Genomic DNA, 20,919 nt, shown 5'->3' with positions numbered 1-20,919 from the left:
CTCCAGCCCTGCTCAATGCCTAGATCTTTATACAGATGCCCACGCCTCTGTACTTTCTCCATTAGTAGGTCCCCACTAACCTCCTGTCTTCCTCTGAAGTACCTCAGAGTTGGTCTGTTTGGCAGAAGCAGATCCCATGGCAGCTTCTCTGGCACTGCTCGTGGGTCATGCATGATTTAAGAACAAGCTACTCCTTTTATCAAGCAGCCTCAACAGTGCCCTTAGTGGCAGCTTCAGCATGGATTTTCCAGTCCTCCTGCCTGCAGCTGCACTCAGAGCCAAGAGCATCATAGTGCTGCTCTGCTGTCTGCGGGGCACAGTTTGATATGTTCCAGCATCTAGGTCAGAGGTTATGTAGTGCATCAGTGGCTCAGTCAGAAGCTACTGTCATGTTCTCCAGAATCTCAGCTCTCCTTCAAAATAGTCTGTAGCTGTTACGTTGCAAGGGAAACGTCAAATGTGACTAAAGCCAATGCAAAGATGTCTGAGTCTGTTTCCGGGCGCCTGCACTAGCCCTTGGGTTTGGCCTGTCTCAGCTCAGCGAGGTGTTAGATCCGATAACCAGTGCTGATATCACTGAGCACATCTGGACTGCACACAAGGTGGTAGTGGTGGAGGGGAGTTGTACCAAGATGGGTATCTCAATGTCAGTCTTGCACTATAGTCCCTACCCTCACAAGTTAAAAACTAAACTCCGGGGGGTGGGGAAATCAGGGAGCTACACTGCAGTAAAAAATTGCTGCTGTCTTGTCTCAAGACATTTTCCCCCGTCAAGGAGCCACGCCAAGAAGCCAGAGGAGCTCAGAACTGCCTGCGCACTGAATAGCCGCATGAACTAATGTGAGCAGTGTCTCATTCTGGGGCAACAGAGGTTATTCTGTTTAAAGCCACAAACATATGGTGACTTAAAGTGGGGTTTTCCATGAACTTTCAAGTTGGGAGTCCGATGAACCAGCCTTAAATGTATTGATTTCTCTTCAACATGGAGAGAACAGAGTTGGTACTAGAACAGTAATTAATGTAAATATGTATTTCGGTGATCATGCAACGCTGGCTATAGATTTATTTGTACTCCAGATCATTGTTTTTGTGAGACTATATCAAAAATAGTCAGCAAAGCCCACTTAAGATTAAGACTTGGTTTATGCTAGAAAATTAGGTTGGTTTAATTACATCGTGTGTCAAAAATCCACACCTGTGAGCAGCATTTTAAAGCTGACGTAAGTCCCTGTGTAGACAGCACTAGGTCGATGGAAAAATTCTTCTGTTGACCTAGTGATCACCTCTTGGGGAGGTGGATTTACACTTATAGGTAGTGTCTAGCTGTACTGTTTCAAGTGTAGACAAGCTTGAAGTGGGCAGCTGACCAAGGCAGTTCTAGAGATGCAGTCTCATTACTTCACTTGTAACTCAGAATCCCTTCAGATACCATTTTAGTACAGGAATCTGGTTCTCATGACTCAGACACTTGTATCTGGAATTTACCTGTTTCCAGCGTAAGCCCATGAGTTTGGTGCAGTACATCTGGGGAAGAGGTATTTCAGAACCAACTTCTGATTCAGGTGTTTTAAATTTTCAGTACCTCAAAGCCCAGGGACACTGCAGCTTCAACTACTCCTCCACCTGTGAGAAATGGTGGGCACTTGAGCACTGTGCAGAACCAGCCGCAGTCATCCAGTAGCTCTAACCAGCTTTGTGTTAGTCAACCACCGAATGCTGCTGGTCCCAGCCCCCACGCAGTGAGGCGAGGTATGTTGGGTTCTTGTTTGACTAGACTCATTTCTTAAACAATTGTTGTGGTTAAAATATTGACCTCTCACAGCTGCGTGCTTGCCCAAGTAGCTGTTTTCTGGGATCATTGTCGGTTATTGCACTCCTGGTTTATTTGTATGGCCCAATTCTCCACTCAAGCAAATAGTTCAACAATTTACTTTACCAAAACCTACTTAAACTTGTGTGCTACCATGGACAAGTCTGAAGAATGCTGTGGTGCTGCCAACAGTGTACAATGGTATCACTCAGGCAGGAGTTTGCTGATTAATAATCTTTGTCTGCGTTCTGTGGTAACCAATATGAAACTACAACAGTAGTAGGCCTGGATAATTTCAATTGGAAAGCCTCTGGATATTTTAAATGATGATACTCATTCCCTTATTTCAAGGTTTTATTTCATCTGTACATAGTAACTAATATATTCTTATCAATGTCTCTCAAAGCTGTTAAAAAGCCTGCACCAGCACCTCCCAAGCCTCCACCTGGGCAGCCAGGAAACCATGGTTCTGCTGCAGCAGCTCAACTACCTTCTGTCTCTGTGAAACCGCCCACAAGAAGTCCTTCTCCTCCTGGTCAACTTACAAACCCAGGGGCAGTCCAGACTTCCACCTCTTCCCAGGTTTCTGCACCTCGGAGATACTCCAGCAGCCTCTCCCCAATACAAGCTCCTAACCACCCACCTCCACAGCCCCCAACACAGGCTACTCCTCCACTGCACCCTAAACTAAATAGTCAAGTATCTTCTCCACCTGCTGTACCTAGTGGCGAATATGGACCCGAACAGCCATCTTGTACTCCTCCTCAGACTCCAACGCCACCTGATACGCCTCCTCTAGGAAAACACAGTGCTAGCTCAGCACTATTTCCACTGCAGTCATCTACCCAAGAAACTTCGCAGTCTCATTCTCCTCCTCAGACTGGTACATTACCAAGACCAAAGCCAGTACCAAAACCCCGCAACCGACCTAATGTTCCCCCACCACCCCATCCTCCTGTTTCTCAGTCATCTGGAGACAGTGTTCTTACAAATCCCACTCAAACTGCTTCCAAAATAATAACTGGTAAGTGAATTCTTCTTTGTATGCTGTAGCATGTTAAAATATTTTGGGGCCGAGAGAATGTCTACTGCTGTAAACATCAAGTTAAAATATACTGATGAACCTGCTTTGGTGAGATACGAAAGGCAAGCTCAGTTAAGTTAACAACTTACTGGTTTCATTTTGTTAAAATGCTTGACCTGCATATTATGGTATACAAGGCCTCTGAAGAGAACTGTCCAGCACTTTCCATGGACAGAACTTTTTGTTCTTATAAGAATGAATGTGATATACTTTCTAAATATGTTTTCCAGCCTGCACAGCAGAGCATTGTTACAGGACTCAACTTTAAATGGTTTTCCCAGGCTCTTCACATCATGGCAGCTACCATTACGTAGGCACCAGTTGCAGAAATGGCAAATATTTTGAAGTGGGAGGAGGCCTAGCCAAGGAGAACACATTAAGCACGTATTCTAAGCCAACATTTCTGAAGTGGCTAATGCCTGTGTGAGCCCTGACCCAGTGTTAATGGACCTGACTTTTCAGAGTGAAATCAGGCCCCCATGAAGATGTTCCAGACTGGGCACCCAAAATCACTAATTGCCTTTGAACACCATGGCCTGGTATAAATATGCATCTCTGTATTGCAGCATAATGTCCCATGCTACTCCCAAGTGTCTACTACACTGCAGTCAGAGATGCAAGTAGCAGTAGCAGTGAAGCTGCAACAGCATGGGCTATACAAGCCCGTTTGGGGACCCAGGGAATCTATTCAAATGGCCAGTTGGGGCTGCTATGGCTTTACTGCTGTTCAGGCTAGTTAGATCACAATTAACTTGGGTATGTCTAGACATGCTGCAATCACACATCTGACTGCAGTGTAGACATACCCTCATGGAGCACACGGTGGTATTTGCAGGCTCCCACCGGAACAGTGAGTCTGCATTTTATAGATGATACGTGGTGGTAATGAATTTAAAGCTTGACAAAAAATGTAACCATCAGTCACAAAACCCAGCACCTTTGAAATGTCTTCCTGCTCAGTCTGACTTTTTTTAGATACTTTTAAAAAGGAAAGGTAATGAACATAAAAGACTAATGCTTTTAAATCTGCTTATTTGTTAATGGTTAAAATCCTTTCCAATGACACTTCAGCTATCTAGAATAAAGACCAATCTTGTTTGGAATGCGAACTATATTCTGTTACCTAATAGCTCTACCCCATGATGCCTTCACAGGTGGGGAAGGTTACTGTGAATAAGGTTTGTACTGATCAAAACCCTGCAATATAGCTACACATGCTCCTGCGCAGCTATTTTTATCTGTAGCTTTATTTTGTTCATGCACTTTAAAATGTGTGCTTTTGTCAAATTAGCACAGTGTCTCATTATTACACATGCCGTCCAGTTTGTAACAGACATTAGGACCCACATTTCATTTTGATAGTCACTTGCAAGCTTTTTTGAAAAGAATCCTCCTTAAAGTGTACCTTGTAAAACCATGCAAATAATGAACAGTTACCAGAACTGCCACGTCTGGAGTCTAAAGTGACATAGTGCCCATTTGAAATGTCTGTTCCCCTCCTTGGTTAACTTCTCCCAAACTGAAGAGTTGGGAGTTAGCACAGGCAAACTTTGCCACTCATATTTTGTTTCTAATGCAGCTTTTACACTAGGATTTTGATTTAGATTTTAACTGCTTGAAACTTACTCATATAAAGCGCACACTGTTCATGAACTAAACCCCAGTGCAGAAAAGCTACTGGCAGCATCTCCTTGCATTCTGGCATGTCTGTATTTGCATTCTGTAAGGTCTCTAGCCTCCTTAATGGAGCAGCAGGTCTCTATTCAACTACAAGCTGTCCAAAGAACAGAAACTTGCTTACAGGTGCTATCTGTTTTGAGGCAACAATTTATGGTGGGCTGAATAAACTAAGGCCACATATCTTCCTACTGTATTTTCCACTCCATGCATCTCATGAAGTGGGTTTTAGCCCACAAAAGCTTACGCCAAAATAAATTTGTTAGTCTCTAAGATGCCACGAGTACTCCTAGTTCTTTATACCTGAGTTAATTACCCTAGGACATCATTATTAAAGGATTTATAGACAATGCACATAAATTAATATTGTACTGAGAAGCTTAATTGTAATTGCAATTTCTAAATGAAACTGCCACTAAACTGACTGTCAAACTGCTGAAAAGTTTAAAAAGGGCTTTAATCTTTTGTCCTTTTCCATCTCACTTCCGCTCTTCACAGGTCAGCTACATTAATCTCTCCAGAATAACAGCAAAATTCTGTTTCCAAATTGAGCTAGGAAAATAGTGCTGAGGGCTGGGATTCTTGCAGAATGCTTGACAGTGAGTTATTCTGGGGGTAATGTAGGGCAAGGAGGAAGGGCTGAGCCTCCTTTCCCAAATGTTGGTTTCCGCAGTTTGATTACCTCATTTTGTATGGGCATCAGTGTATTTATACATTTTTCTGTGTATTTTTCCATATACATGGAGTTTCCTGCTTTATCTGAGGTAGTGGTTTTGTTGCTGGCAAACAGCTAAAAACTGAATCTTATTAGTCAGGTCAATCCCGAAGAGTTATTTAGGAATAGCCATGTAATTAGGCAAATCCCTCCTCCTTTGGATAATAGCCATTCAGAATACAGGAATTTACGTATCTGTTGTAACATTAAATGATTTTTCGAATGAGGCAGTCACAACAGAGTACAGTGATATCAGTAACCATACAACACTCCTGCAAGGCTGTGTTGGGGAATTCCATTTGTTTAGTAAAAAGCCACTTAAAGCAGAACTAAAGTGTTTGATTTGATCCATATATTTTCTTAATATATCCAGAGACTGACTCTGCCAACTGTATCTCAGATGATGCCATTTGTACAGTGTCAGACTGGAAAAGTTTAAGGCCACAAGTACTAAAGTAATTTAATCTTTAGTGAGCAAGCTTTAGCAAACCAGCCAGATAGTGGCTGATGTAAGCAATAGTACAAGAACTTTACTGGCATTATTACATGACTAGGGAAAAGCAGGAGTGCTTATATTATTGGATTCTATATTAAATCTAACAAATATTCAAATCTCCTGGAAGCTAGGGAATTTGGAGAAAAAGCTGAATCTCAATGCTCAGGTTTACCCCTTGCAAGCCACACTAGGATAGGATCATCCACTGTTCGGAAACTAAAGAGACAATCATAAAGACTATGGTGGAAGATAAAAATTTCATCCTTACCCTAACACCAGACATCATACTACTTAAAAGTTACAGAACAGTTACTCTTATTACAGCTGCACCTTAAAAGCACTTATTTTAAAGACCCACTGGGCTGCTGTAGCTTTCATAAATTGGCTCCTTTTGTTAAATATTTTTAACTGATCCATGTGTATATTGGCTCTCTTAACTTTATGCTTAACAAATAGCATATTAGGGAAAAATCAGACTCAAAAGCTGAAACTATAGAACTCCAAATTAAAACTAACAATAAATGTCTAACATTTGAACTGTAACCCCTGAAAAGTTTGCAGGGTGTTGTGTTATACCAACTCCTTTAGTCATGCTTTAGATTTGAGTATCTCTTCAAATCTTGTTAATGGTTGTAACGTAATTAGCTCTAAATGCTAATTGAACATTTTATTAAACAATCTAGATGTTTGACCTGCATTATTCAATGTGAACTGAAATTGGAAAGTGTAATGGTAAGGAAAAGGCATTTGATTGGCCAAAGACATTGCTAGTTCATGACTGTGCACTAATGCCCACTACTAACCTGTCACCGTAACACTGCTTGCTTGCATCCCGATTAATATAGCATGCAAAAAGAATGGCTCTTCTATTTTATGCTTGCCCTAAATTTAACAAATACTAAATGCATTCAAGACTAGAATGTAGTTCATGTTTTGCATCACTAATTTCTCATTTCTTTTACTTTTTTATTTAATGGGAATCATAAAAATGGGTTCTCTATTGTGTTGTATTTGAAGAAGCTGTGCCTTTACTATTTTTCTGTTGTAGCCAAAAAAAAAAAAATTCTTACCCCGTTATCCTCCTGTCACCCTCTCTTTTCTAGTCCATCCATCACAATGAAATAGTGATGAGGAGCACTCCTGTTCCATGCCTTCCCCTGGAGGTTACAACACAGTCTAACATGATTTTCCAAAAAAGCTCTTGGAATACTAAACCACTAGTGCAAATTAAATAGTACTAAATTTGTAGAAAATGTAAGATGCTAAGTGTGTAAATGCTTCCAAGGCCCCTGCCATTTTAAAAAAAACTTTGTTCATCTCTGCAGTCTGAATTTTAAAAGGTATAAAAAACTGAGATGGATTTGGAATGTCTTTAATTGTAACTTGCAGTGTTGCAACTGTATTGGTTGCAGGATATGAGAGACAAGATAGGTTAGGTAGTATCTTTTAGTGAACCAACTTTTGTTGGTGAAAGACGCTTTCAAGCTACACAGAGCTCTTCTTCAGGTGTGGGAAAGAAGAGCTCTGTGTAGCTTAAAAGCTTCTCTTTCACCAGCAGAAGTTGGTCCAATAAAAGAAATTACATCATCCACCTTGTCTCTTTACTGGCATTTGAGACTAGTATGTAATGCTTGTGGTGATGAGTATAAGAATGTTGTGTGAGTTAATAAGTCTTCAAAGTCCCTTTACTTTTTTTAAAAGTTCTTAAAATTGTAATCTCTATTTCAGTATTAAATAGTTTTGCTCTACCCTGGAAACAAGAAGAAATCTTAACTTTTTTTTTAGGGTGGTTCACCAAAATACATATTTGTTTACCATGCTGCTTGTTCTAAAATCTGGAAGGTTTTTATTGTACCTTTATTATCCTTATTCCTAACAGTTTAGGAGCTTTGGAATTAAGGATTAAAAAGGTACAATTTCACTTATCACTGAAATTCAGCCACTTTATGGATGGTATGTGTGTTGGGTTTTTCTCACACAACACCATAGTACAAAAATTAGAGAAGGAAATGCATCACTCCTGGTTGAATCTACACAGTGAATGTAAGTAAGCTGAAAGTTATGTAAATTGGAATCTTACTACAAAAGTGGCCATGGGATCTTATGAGTTCATGTGGTAAGGACCTGATTAAGCGTTCTGCAAAAAGCCATTAGCATAGGACCTTTGAGGTATTGATTCAGGGACTCCAGTGCCACCTACAAAGACAGCAACATCACTGCAGTAACCTGAATTTTTCAGGCTGTTTTTTCCTAATATCCTTGAGCAAAGATTTACATAAGTTTGATTTGCTGCTAAAGTGGGGAAGGAGCAGGAGTTATCCTCCTAAATTGTAATTCCACCTCTGCCACTGACAATCCCTGGGCCCAGATCTTCCATGTAAAACGAGTAATACTTACCCATTGTTTCTGTTTGAGGCTTAGTGTTTGATATCTTTGAGCTCTTCAATATCAATTGCCTCTCCATGCCAGCTTGAGACAGAGGAATAAATAACTGATCTGTGTCTTGAGAAGCTGAAGTGTATGTGGCATATTATGAACACTTTGGTTCCTTTCCGAAACACTGAGGTGAATGCTTTCATTCAAAGGGTTGGCTGTTCTTCCTGGCTTTCTGCCCTGTTCCTAACACCACCAGAACTACAAGATTGACATCCCCTGTCACTTTCTAGATACCTCTGCCAGAAAGGGCCAGAACAAAACTCTCCTGTCCATTGAGCAAACCAACTACAAGATGTTCCCTACCTGGCAAGGGGAAAGAAGCTGAACCCAACCCTTTCTTTGGACCATTTGTGTGTGATTTTAAATAGATCCTCCTCCTTCTACCTGTAATAGACACCTCCCCTGGATATCATACATGTCTGTTACTTAACAAGTAATGGAGAGATATTTGACTAATACTCTTTATAGACACAAAATTTATTCTTGTTTCCTCCAGAGTGGGTGTCTACAGCAGAAAGTGGGAATCCTACAAGGCAGTGTAATTTGACACTGACATGTTCAGTTCTTTTTTAGCTTGTTTCTGTGGCTGTGTGGGCATATGCAAGCCCTGAACTTGCAAAACCTGTTGTCCTACTTGGATCTGTCGCTTTCCCTGTGTTTTTATAAGGAAATACACCTGAGATCTAATGACTGTCCAGACACTGTACACTTTACATTTTTCTGCTTTTTTTGTAGACTCCAATTCCAATGTTCAAGAACCACTTAGGCGCCTCTCTTCAGAGCTTCCTACAGAGTCTGCAAGCAAGGAATTGCACAACCATCTCGTGCTTAATGTTGACAATGATACAGAAAGCACTGCTCTGTAAAAGAAACCAAATACTCCAAAACTTTTTAAAAGACCTTTCTGTCCACATGGAAAAATAGCAAATCAAGACCTAACAGTGAAAAGCTTTTTTGAAGATATGGTGGAACCGCCTGAAGGCTCTACTTACATGGAAGGCAATTTAACCATACAGAAGAAGTTTAATGATCTGTGTCTTGACAGTGGTTTTCAAAAATCCTGGATGGGAAGAGTTGATTACTGTGGAAATTTTACATAGGAAGCTTAATTGCTGCTAATACCCATGGCATTAGCAGAAATCCCAAAAGAATAAAAAGCAGTGCATCACTTACTATTTAAAGTGCATGTATGGAAATAGCCTACTTAATGTCACTGTTACTTTTGTTCCTAGTTCTTAGACATTATATTAAAAAGGAGATGCCTTGCAAGAGGCTTTCCCTCACTCACTTGCTGCAGACTTTTGTTAAAGTATGAACCAAAAAATGCCAGAGTGCTGGTGGTGACTGCTGGTTATCAGTTGCCTGTCAAAACTGTGGATGTATTTCAGTGCCTTGAAGGACTGTCACATTGTAGAAAGAAACTTACTGTAACTTTAATCATATTATTGCTACTTTAAGTACTGACCATTATCTGTATGTCATAGTTATTTGTATTACCCATACCTGCTTTTTATGTGAAATTCATAACTGTTTCAAGGTGAAACAGTGGAAATGTTTATGCTTTTCATTTAAATTGGTTGAATTTTGAAAGAATTTTGAACATCTGTTTGGATTCATCAGCTGAGTGAGCATTTATAAAATTAAAGGATTCTGTCTTGTCATTTGAAGGCCTGTTTATTCCAGTATCCAAATATAACTAATTTCTCCTTACATCTTTGTGATCCATTGAAAACACACCAGGACTTCAATGCTGAGCTTTAACTGTTACTCTTTAATAGGTATCAGGCCTCAGATGTAGCAACTTTACCAATCAGGGAAAGTATGGCTGAGAGCTCAGCTGGTGTATCTTTCATAGACTATACAAAAGAGACAGAATCAAAGGACTGGAAGGGATCTCAAGAGGTCTCTAGTCCAGTCCCCTGCATTCATGGCAGAACTAAGTATTATCTAGACCATCCCCAACAGGTGTTTGTCTAACCTGCTTTTAAAAATCCCCAGTGAGGGAGATTCCACAACTTCCCTAGGCAAGTTATTCCAATGCTTAAACTTCCTAACTGTCACGGTGGTTTTCCTAATGTCCAACGTAAACCTCCCTAGCTGCAATTTAACCTCTGAGGCTAGGACAAGCCGCAACTGGCTTAAGAAAAATAATTTTTCCATATATGAAAAGTCTTATCCTCCCTCAGTCGTCTTTTTCCAGACTAAACGAACCCAATTTTTTCAATCTTCTCTTAGAGGTTAGTTTTCTAGTCCTTTAATCATACTTGTATGATAGTCATAATTTGTATACAAGCTCATGTGCTACTCATCTATTTGACCCTGTCTCTGAATTTTTTGATATAACTCATGCACAGTGATAGTCACATTCCATAGTTTCACACTGTCCTTGAAAGTCTATTTATTCACATTTTATACAGCAGATAACATGACTTACGTTGAAGTCCTCTTCCTAACCCTCTCCTACTGCACAGAAGCTCCTCCTTCATACTTCCACTAGTCTCCCGGAAGAACGTCAGCTTAGAAGTGCATTGTCTCTAAGAGACCAGCATCCAGGGTAGCCTGGTCACTTTGTTACACAGAATTCAAGGGGGCCTTGAAGGGTGTCTTGTAAATGATGAAAACATGACAATGCTAAGGAGGAAGTATTTTAGTCAGGTGTATCACGGATACAAGTGACACGGGGTAGGCCACACAGTTTCTGTGAGGAAGAAAAGATGAACGCCTCAATCACTGAAATGGAATTGAGCCAATATTGAAACAAGCAGCTAAAAGTGATTTCTTTAACCCCCTACATCCTACAACTCTCCAACTAGCCCATATTAGTCAAAATATCAGACTAGCCTTTGGGGGAACATGCTACCTCTTATAGGCCTTGCAGGTTACACTTCAGTCCTGCAACCCTCTAGTACTGTAGGGGATAGAAATGATGCATTTCAGAATGGCTTTGTCTGCCAGATTGAAAACAAGCTTATTCTAAGGGCTGGTCTACACTACAGGGGAAAATCGATCTTAGATACGCAACTTCAGCTACGTGAATAACATAGCTGAAGTCTAAGTATCTAAGATGGAATTACTCACCATCCTCACAGCACGGGATCAATGTCCACGGCTCCCCCTGTTGATTCCGCAACTCCGTTCGGGTTGGTGGTCCCGAATCGATATATCGCATCTAGATGAGACGCGATATCGATCCCCGAGCAATTGATTGCTACCTGCTGATACAGCAGGTAGTGAAGACGTACCCTAATATAGGTTCAGGAGTAAGACTTCCCCCATCTACTTAGCCTGATTGTTCCCCACATAGAGCAGAAAAGGGCTTGAGCTTCCTTTCAGGAAAGCAGCTTGCATTCCTAGTAACCTTTCCTGTCTACATTGTAGCTCTGCCCCTCCCAAGCAGCATGGCAACAATTGCAGGGACCTGCATGAACAAAATGGGCAACAGTGCTTGTGAAAGCACCTTTATTTCTGAGTTTTGCCCTTTTTCCTCCTCCTCCCTTCATATGCACAGCTGGTGGGTCTAAGCAAAAGCATTAAATGCCCACTGCTATTGAACCCCTAGAAGTGGAGGAGAGGGTGTTACCAGTAAGATTAAGCATCAGGCCAAGATTCTAATCTTTTTTTTGCCTCAGGCACACAATCACGTGCTGCAGCTGGAATGAAAAGCTCCTTACTGTACTTGTGAAAGGACAATATTAAATATTTTCAGATGAGGTGGTGACTTCATGGAATAACTTTAAAAGGCAACTGTGACACATACCCCTATGTATTTAGAAGAGTTCTTAACAGAGAAGGAATCTCTTGTTAATAGGTACACTCAATTACAGTCAGATTCTCCACTTTCCACTAACTGTTAGCATTCCTAGACTTTCACCATTATGTGAGCCAGAAGTTTGGTTCCAGAGATAATACAAAACACTAACCCTGCCCCCTAACAATTCATCCCAACCAATTGCCTTGTAAAACTGCAGAAGTACCTGAAGCCATGGCAGGCTGTAAAGGATTGTTATACATTTTCAGAAATGCTTCCGGACTCATCAATTCTTTTGCCTTGAACAAGTAGTTAATTGTTTCTGCTGGGATTAGAAGTTCTGGAACAAGGGTATGTAGATTGTCACCCAGTCCCTTACTGCTCACCTGTGTGTAAAATAAAATAGTATTTCAGTGCAGTTAGATTTTTGTTACAATTAATTAAATACACCCATGACATTCCTATCCCCTAACTAAGGGAATGGGCCAAAAGAAGCATATCTGACACTATCTTCCCTATTTACAAGTGTTATACTTGCTCTGTTCAGAACAATGAAGCAGGCTGTGCTGGGTAACCAGAATTTAGAGGGTAATGAAATCTGTACTGTTTTCAGCTTGTTAATGCAGTCAGTGATGGTCTGCAAAGATGTAACCAGTGGCTGCACCAAAAAAGCCAGTGTAGTTTGGAAGACTGAAATAAGACAAGTGTTTTCTTCATTCCCATCCCTACACCATTCTAGAGTCCCAGGAGAAAGGCTGGTAAATGCACAGTAAGATGAGAATAAACCAGCACTTATTTGCATTTGTAAACTCACAGTTTTGAAAAAAGGTTAATTTAGAATAGGAACGTAAACATTTCTATTTTAATGTAAGTTTCACCTTAAAAGTCTTTGAAAGGTATGTTCCCAGTTTGAGGAGGAGTGTAAGACATTCAGTGACCACCTCTTCTGTAGACTGTGATTGTGTCACGTCTTCTAGGTATGTCACAGGCAGTGTCACCATTGTGACATACCACTGCAGGAAGAGCCTCATTGGGATGTTGTGTGACACCACTAAAATCTTAATTTCCTGTAACAAAGCACTGAGTGAAGAAAGTTAGCTATAGTCTGAATTCCTTCATTCTTCTGTAGAGATAAAAGATTTCTGACCAGACACGTAAAAGCTGCAAAGAGTCTTGTGGCACCTTAAAGACTAACAGACGTTTTGGAGCATGAGCTTTTGTGCGTGCATCTGACAAAGGGGCTATTACCCACGAAAGCTCATGCTCCAAAACGTCTGTTAGTCTGTAAGGTGCCACAAGACTCTTTGCTGCTTTTACAGATCCAGACTAACACGGCTACCCCTCTGATACTTGACCAGACATGGTGTATTTCATAAACTGGCAATGTTTGATTACTTGCATCATATGGACCCTCACTATTTTTAACTTTTTTTTTTTTAAACTTCTGCCTATATTAGCGATCACCTAGCTCCATTTTGGATCTAACTATTGATATGGTGGTCTTATCTGACCACATCTTAAGATTCTTGCTCTTGAAGAGTAATTATATCTTGTGGGGTGTGGTTCTGATTTGTAGAAGTTTATGCACCTGATGAGTTTGACTACAAACAGCAGCCAATTACAAAATGAAAGCAAAGGCCTGAGATGTTTCCAGCATGTTCCTACTTTCTCCTTTTCTGCATCTTGTGCTGGGGTGTACTCTCCACACTACCACCGCAACAGCTGAATTAGGCCAGGTGGGCTCAATCAGCTAATTAAGCTGTAAATTGGGGCTATTTAGCTGTGTGGAGGGAGCTAATTAGAAGGACCTCATTAGTGAAGGAACAGGCAGGGCCTCTATAAAGCCAGGAGGGCAGCAGAGAGGAAGCCTGCAGCCCTGCTCCCTGAGGTAAGGGAGAAGATGCATGATGGGTGAGAGCAGTACAGTTGATGTAGACACGCAACTTTATTGCTTGCTGAGGGTCACACACTCGAACCCAGAGCAGAGGGCAGGCATGGGTCCCTCTATCGTCTGCTGCAGAGTGGCACAGCATGACGCATTGAATGGCAAGACTGCCTGAGTCACTGTGGGAGTGACCCAGTCAGGGAAGCGGGTGTGAGGATTGCATGACCCTGTTGGTGGCAAAAGACCCCCACCCACTCCCCCAAAGAGGGAAAACCAGTGATCTGGACGGAGGGCTGAGTCACAAAGCAGCCATGCTGTGACTCGGAGTGGGAGGAGAACTGCAACAAGGAAAGAGAAAAAAGGGGGTGCTGAACTAGGCGGAGCTAATTGCCGGGAGGTGCCACCCAATGGCTAGTAGGGCACACAGTGACATACCTGCATCTAAAAACATGTTTTGTTCAAAGCAGAATTTGGAAACCGTACAGCCAAATTAAATGCTAGGCAGGGCTCTCAGAGGGCAGGAGAACTGCTAAAGAACTGAAGTCCAAGGCAAATCAGAGAAATTTCAGTGAAGGAGTTCGCCACCTTTCTTGGTACTCATTGTCACCTGTCTAGTTTTATATGGGATACTGAAGAGGAGGAAAAGAGCCATTCCTCCTTGCAAGAGAGAGTCATGTGGCACCTGAAGAACAAGGAAGGATACATACAGATGATAAATCTAAACGAGGAAAATATTTTTCACACAAATTAAAATGTAACCCAACCCATGGTCTCTAGGTGTTCAGCAGGGGGAAATACTACGCTATTTCTCTATAATAATTATTCTTGGCCCTGCTAGTGAAGGCAGGGGGCTGGACTTGATGACCTTTCAAGGTCCCTTCCAGTTCTAGGAGATTGGTATATCTCCTATTATTACATTTATTACGTTACATTACTGAATGTTCGTTTTAACCCTAACACATTCATTGTCATTCCTGCATTAAAATTTACTTCCACATGAGCTGGTTTCTTTGAAACGCCTACCTGGAGCCTTGCTTCTGGAGAGAAGCTAAATCTTGGAGGATCTGATATAATGTGCCGCTGGAGGTCTACAAAGGAAAAAGCGGGGTTGTTACAAAGGTTCAGTTTAAAAAAACGAACATAAAAATAACTGATCAGATGCTATTGGTGTATGATGAGCTTCCAAGCTGGAGCATAGATGCTGAGGTGGGAGCACTGGAAAGTTCAAGTGCTCAGCCAGAAGTAGGGGGAGGGCACAATTCCCTCTGGTACTGATGGACTCTACAGAGAATGTTGTCCTGCCGCCTTCACTCAGAATTGCAAATTAGGGGCATTACTTGAATAGATTGGAACAACATGAACAGTCCTAGAGACAACTGATTCTTGGTTACTAATCCCACCAGTAGGGCTGTCGATTCATTGCAGTTAACTCATGCAATTAATTGAAGTTTTAATCGCACTGTTAAACAACAGAATACCAACTGAAATTTATTACATATTTTTGGATGTTTTCTACATTTTCAAATATTGATTTCAATTACAACACAGAACACAATGTACAGTGCTCACTTTATATTTTATTACAAATATTTGCACTGTAAAAAACAGTATTTTTCAGTTCATCTCATACAAGTACTGTAATGCAATCTCTTTATTGTGAAAGTGCAGCTTACAAATGTAGATTTTTTTTTTTGTTACGGAACAGCATTCAAAAATACAACTGTAAAACTTTAGAGCCTACAACAGTGCCATGCAAATGTCTGTTCTCACTTTCAGGTGACATTGTAAACAAGAAGCGGGCAGCATTATCTCCCGTAAATGTAAACAAACTTGTCTTGGCGATTGACTGAATAAGAAGAAGAACTGAGCGGACTTGTAGGCTCTAAAGTTTCACAGTTGTATTTTTGAATGCTGTTCCGTAACAAAAAAAAAAATCTACATTTGTAAGCTGCACTTTCACAATAAAGAGATTGCATTACAGTACTTGTATGAGGTGAACTGAAAATACGACTTTTTATCATTTTTACAGTGCAAATATTTGTAATAAAAATAAATGGCATTCTATTGTTTAACAGTACAATTAATCACAATTTTTAATCATGCAATTAATCATGATTATTTTAATTGCTTGATCTAATTTTAAGGTTCTAGTCCTTTTCTTTAAAGCCTTAAATGAACTAGACCCTTAGAGCCTGCCTTGCACATCATCAGCCAGGGCTGACAGGGATGGTTGGGCAGATAGAACCCAGAGGTTTTGCATAAGAATACAGCTTTCGCTGTGGGAGGCCCAAGCTTACCGAATATACTACCCAAGGAGCTTTACTTAACCTACCTCTAGTATATGAAGAATGGAGCTCGGATAGAGGAGAAGTAGACCTGAGACTGGTTCTCCTAGGTGGTATTTTAATATGTTCTGAAACAGTCTTTCATGGTAACCTTATTTAAAAAACATAGGATTGGCTGTCATATGGGAATACAGTGCACAACTTCATAAAACTAGCATTTCACCTCACCCTCTGCCATACTCTCTACTGTCACAGGCCATCACTAAGTGAATGAATGAATTGACTCCTTAAATCTAAGAAACATTAAAAATAGTCATTGGCTTGGGAGTCTATTCTCTTCCTATACGCACATGACCCAATTATACAGGGAAGAAACAAGACTCCTAGATTTTTTGAAATTGGCTTTGCTCAATTATCATATTCAGTAAAATTGGGGCCAGCTAATCAGATTGATTAGTGGCTAATATAATTAATATGAGATTTCAGCAACAGTCTTAAATCTTAACACTGTGCACCTAAAACTTGTACTTGGTGTATTAGCTGAGGCAAGTAGCAAAGAGTGCCCAGAATTTCCCCTAACAACTGCTGCATTGAATGCTTAGCTCTATCTTTGTTGTTGTAGTTGTTGTTTTAACTGTGCAGCACCCAAAGGCCATATGGGTTGGGAATGTTTTAGAAATAAATCTGTGAGAGTTTTACGAATGCACATGGATAAGAATCCTTGCCTCTGACTTTTGGAGCTAAATGTGTAGCTGTTTGATAATGGCACCAATAACTACTGCATCCTCTATATGAATCCATGGTACGCCCACACCTTGAATACTGAGTGCAGATGTGGTCGCCACATCTCAAAAAAGATATATTGGAATTGGAAAAGGTTCAGAAAAGGGCAACAAAAATTATTAGGGATATGGAATGGCTTCCGTATAAGAAGAGATTAGTAAGACTGGGACTTTTCAGCTTGGAAAAGAGACGACTAAGGGGGAATACGATAGAGGTCTGTAAAATCATGAGTGGTATAGAGAAAGTAAATAAGGAAGTGTTATTTACTCCTTCTCATAATACAAGAACAAGGGGCCACCAAATGAAATTAATAGGTAGCAGGTTTAAAACAAACACAAGAAAGTATTTTTTCACGCAATGCACTGTCAACCTCTGTAACTCCTTGCCAGAGGGTGTTGTGCAGGCCTGTACTATAACGGGGTTCAAAAGGGAGCTAGATAGATTCATGGAAGATAGGGCCATCAATGGCTATTAGCCAGGATGGGCAGGGATGGTCTCCCTAGCCTGTTTGCCAGAAGCTGGGATTAGGTGATAGGGGATGGATCACTTGATGGTTACCTGTTCTGTTCATTCCCTCTGGGGCACCTGCCATTGGCCACTGTCAGAGGACAGGATACTGGGCTTGATGGACCTTTGGTCTGACCCAGTATGGCTGTTCTTATGCTTATTCATCAAGGTATTCAATCTACTGTAATCATTTGGTTTAACAGAAACAGTCATAATTGAATGTAGGTCACAGAATCAGTCTCCTACTTTGAAAATAAGGATCTCCCCATTCCCTTCAGGGCTGCTTATTGATAGCTGTGCCCATATTTGCTCCCATATTTAGTACTAAGCAAGGACTCTTGACAAGTGCTAACTTTTTATTGCAGTAGTATCTAACCAGGTAGTTTCATCAGTCCATTATCTGTGGGTTGTGTACCCTTTGTATTAAACATTTGCTAGAACTGTGTAGTGGCTACAGCTTAGGATGGATGCTTAACAAAAAAAAAAAACAGAAAGAAAGAGGGGAGGTAGGGAGGGGTAATAAAACACCAGGTATGGAATTAGACCTGCTCAACAGGGTGATCAGGCTGACATCTAGGGGCTGTCCCTGACCATCGCAGCATAAATCTTCAACTGTTACGCCATTGTGAATGCATCACAGTAACTGCTGCTTTCCGTATTTGAGTTCATGCCAAGTCTGATCTCCTTGAGGACAAAGCCAGCTCCCTCTGGCGCATAACTGAAAAAATCACCACTTACTGTAAAGGTAGAGAAGAAATGATTTAATGAATCCTGAACCCAGTCCCCCAGTGTGATAGCAGAAGGAAATGTCAACTACTATCACACATTTCTTTTCCAGTTTGGGTTATGAAATAATCGGTGTGTTGAGTTTTTTTTTAAAACTGTATTTATCGCTTGTCACAGCAAACACAAAGGGTATGTTGAAAGGTTAAACATGTATTGCAGTCATCCCGCCCCCTCTGCACACATGACACACTGGATTTAAATCCAAGTGGTGGTGCTCAATTCACAACAAAGTGAGGTCACAGTGCTCATCTTTTTCTTGTTGGGGATGAAGCTGCGAAAACAATGGATTCAGGTCCTCTTCAACCATGACACTGGTGTGCGGCTGACAATGATAGACATGGCACTGAGAGTTCACGGACTTAGGAAGAAAGGGCTGTGAGGGTTGGAAACAGGTAGCAGCACTTTAAAAGTATGTCTTATCTGATATCACAGGTTTACTCTAGGTGTTAGGGGATAAGTATGAAGAATTTATCATTTATAGTATTGGAATAAATAAATGTATTTGTACAGCAAGCTTTGTTCTACCAGCCTCTAATTACTTCATCAGTGAATAAACCTGGTTGTGGTGGTCATGTAACTGATTCCTTTCAGGATCAGCAACATATCTGGCCTTACCTTAAAGGCAGTTTAGCTTTATTATAGGATCCAAAGAGACTGGTGTATTCTCCCATGCCAGGTCATTATTTAAGTATACATTTGTTTGTCATTACAGCTGTATTGGGAACTCTATCCTCTCTTTTAAAATGAACTATACAGAATCCAGGAGAGCAGCTGTTTCTGCTGGGTTAGCCCTGAAATTTCTCTGCTACTCCTCACCTACAGAGTCTGCATCCCAAAGGCAAGTATCTTACAAGTTAAAATAGTCAAAAGGCAGATTGATGAAAATATATTATTGTACCTGTAATGTCTCGCCTGTCTGCTCTTTCTGATAGCTTGGCAACAAAAAATAACCTGTGCAGCAGGAACTTCTAGCCAGGAAAGAGAACCAGATGTGTTTACATAAAAGCTGTTGTTCCCTGACACTGATAGCTTTTAATTGTGCACTATGAGACATTCCTGTGGCACATTTGAGTATTTGGGCATTTCATAAACATTGATGAAGTTAGCCTAACAACTACATTGTAAAGAAGTAACATGTCCACGGTCACACTGCAAAGGTGGGGAAGAGGCGGGAACAGAAAGGAATCCAGACTCTTTAGGGGCTGATTTGCCACTGTCTCGCAACTTATTTGTATTACCATCCTACCTAGGAGCCCTCATGCAGTCATTTATCCCTGTGCAAGATGGGTGCAATCCACTGCTAGTCTGGCCTGGTAGCATTGTACGCTGTCTTGCATAGAAGGTCATAAAATGGAGAGAATCAGACTCTTTCTCCCATTTGGCTAAATTATTCAGTTTCAAAAAGCTGTGTCGGTGGGAGCAAAATGTCACTGCATAGAAAGAGACCTAGCAATAGCTGGTGCACGAATTTATGGATCTATCATCTCTCTGCAAAACTTTCTGGTCCTCACTCGGAGACCCAAAGTGGTGACTCCTGCCTCCACTAAGGGCCACGGGCACCATGGAGGAGTGAGTTAGAAATGAGCTGGGCCTTGTTTCTGTACCATGCAGCAGGGAGTCAAGGGGCTGGCTGGGAGTGGGGCCAGCCAGGGTGTGGGACAGCAGAGACCCAGGGGCCTGAGGAGGTAAGGTGGTCTATGGGCTCTATGTGTGGGTGCAGGAATGGAGCTCTAGTGGGGGGAGAGGGGTGGGGTGCAGGGATGGGCCACTGCTTCTGGGGCGACAGCTGGTCTGCTTCCTCTGACAAAAACAGCAGTAGCTGGAGGACAGCCCCCCAGCCGCCTGTACCACCACCCGCCCCTCCCCCCAGCCTCCTCCAGCCCCCCCACTTCTCTCCCCCTCACCATAGCCTACTCTACCACCACCACCCACCCCTCCCCCGGCCCCCCACCTCTCTCCCCATCCCTCATCCCATCCACTCCAGCCCCCCATAGCCTCCTCTACCACCACCCGCCCCTCCCCCCAGCCCCCTCTCTCCCCCTCCCCTCCCACCACCCGCCCCTCCCCCCAATCTACTCCAGCCCCCCGCCTCTCCCTCTCGCCCCCCCGCACCTTGAGCTGCAGCCTCCGCTTCTCCTCCAGGGCGCCCAGCAGGTTGCTCCGCGGGAGCTGGGCGGGCACCAGGGACTCGGCGCGGACCGACACCCTCCGCGACGGGTGGGCGCCCGCCATGGCGGCCGGGCCCAGCGGCGCCTCAGCTCTGCCGGGGGCGGGGCTCGCTGCGCGCGGGGCGCCCCCTGCCGGCCGCCGGGGGGCGGGGCTCCGCCGAGGGCACCAAGCGGCCCCGCCCCCCCGGCGGCCGGCCGTGAGCAGCGCGGGGCCTGCGGGAGTCGCTCCTGTCAGCGCGCGGCCCCAGGGCAGCGCACGGGCCGCCGGCTGAGGGGGCAATGCCCCGGGCCGGGCGGTGTGTTCACCCGGGCAGGGAACCGCTTACATTGCCCGGGAAGTCCTCGGGGTGTGACGGGACCGGCTAGGGAGGCCAGACTGTCACCTGCCCTCAGCGCTGGGTGCCGGTTACCAGCCACACCTGAGGCCACGGCTACACCACAGGATAAATTCGAATTAGCTTAAACCGATTTTATAAAGTCGATTGTGCGCGTCCACACTAGGCACATGAATTCGGTGGTGTGCGGCCCTGGCCCGAGGC

The 20,919-nt window shown here is 42.5% G+C and overlaps 2 protein-coding genes across 9 annotated transcripts in view; one reads left to right on the top strand and one right to left on the bottom strand.

Moving 5' to 3' along the window:
• The window catches only part of ARHGAP17 (Rho GTPase activating protein 17), a 69,268-nt gene extending 59,389 nt beyond the window's left edge, over positions 1 to 9,879 (top strand). For 3 of the 6 annotated variants that reach the window (XM_030576986.1, XM_030576982.1, XM_030576987.1), the window contains 3 exons: positions 1,580 to 1,749; positions 2,217 to 2,834; positions 8,954 to 9,879. In XM_030576986.1, the coding sequence (XP_030432846.1) occupies positions 1,580 to 1,749; positions 2,217 to 2,834; positions 8,954 to 9,084 (919 nt within the window). In that variant the 3' untranslated portion in view covers positions 9,085 to 9,879. Of the gene's footprint in view, positions 1 to 1,579; positions 1,750 to 2,216; positions 2,835 to 4,048; positions 4,073 to 6,465; positions 6,515 to 8,953 lie in introns of all 6 variants that reach the window. The other 3 variants (XR_004002235.1, XM_030576985.1, XM_030576983.1) reach the window with 3 other exon arrangements.
• TEX47 (testis expressed 47) overlaps positions 1 to 20,458 on the bottom strand; it is a 32,030-nt gene extending 11,572 nt beyond the window's left edge. For 2 of the 3 annotated variants that reach the window (XM_030577005.1, XM_030577006.1), the window contains exons 1-6: positions 20,325 to 20,458; positions 19,111 to 19,180; positions 16,184 to 16,287; positions 14,875 to 14,939; positions 12,845 to 13,046; positions 12,193 to 12,352 (exon numbers count right to left, since the gene is read on the bottom strand). In XM_030577005.1, the coding sequence (XP_030432865.1) occupies positions 12,193 to 12,352; positions 12,845 to 13,046; positions 14,875 to 14,939; positions 16,184 to 16,287; positions 19,111 to 19,180; positions 20,325 to 20,444 (721 nt within the window). In that variant the 5' untranslated portion in view covers positions 20,445 to 20,458. Of the gene's footprint in view, positions 1 to 10,586; positions 10,917 to 12,192; positions 12,353 to 12,844; positions 13,047 to 14,874; positions 14,940 to 16,183; positions 16,288 to 19,110; positions 19,181 to 20,324 lie in introns of those variants that run through there. The other variant, XM_030577004.1, reaches the window with a different exon arrangement.
• Between the last annotated feature and the right edge of the window lie 461 nt (positions 20,459 to 20,919).

This window comes from Gopherus evgoodei, chromosome 10 (assembly GCF_007399415.2).
Source record: "Gopherus evgoodei ecotype Sinaloan lineage chromosome 10, rGopEvg1_v1.p, whole genome shotgun sequence".
Classification (NCBI taxonomy): Eukaryota; Metazoa; Chordata; order Testudines; family Testudinidae; genus Gopherus; species Gopherus evgoodei.
Note: the sequence above shows the minus strand (reverse complement) of the source record. Positions and strands in the feature narration are given on the sequence as shown.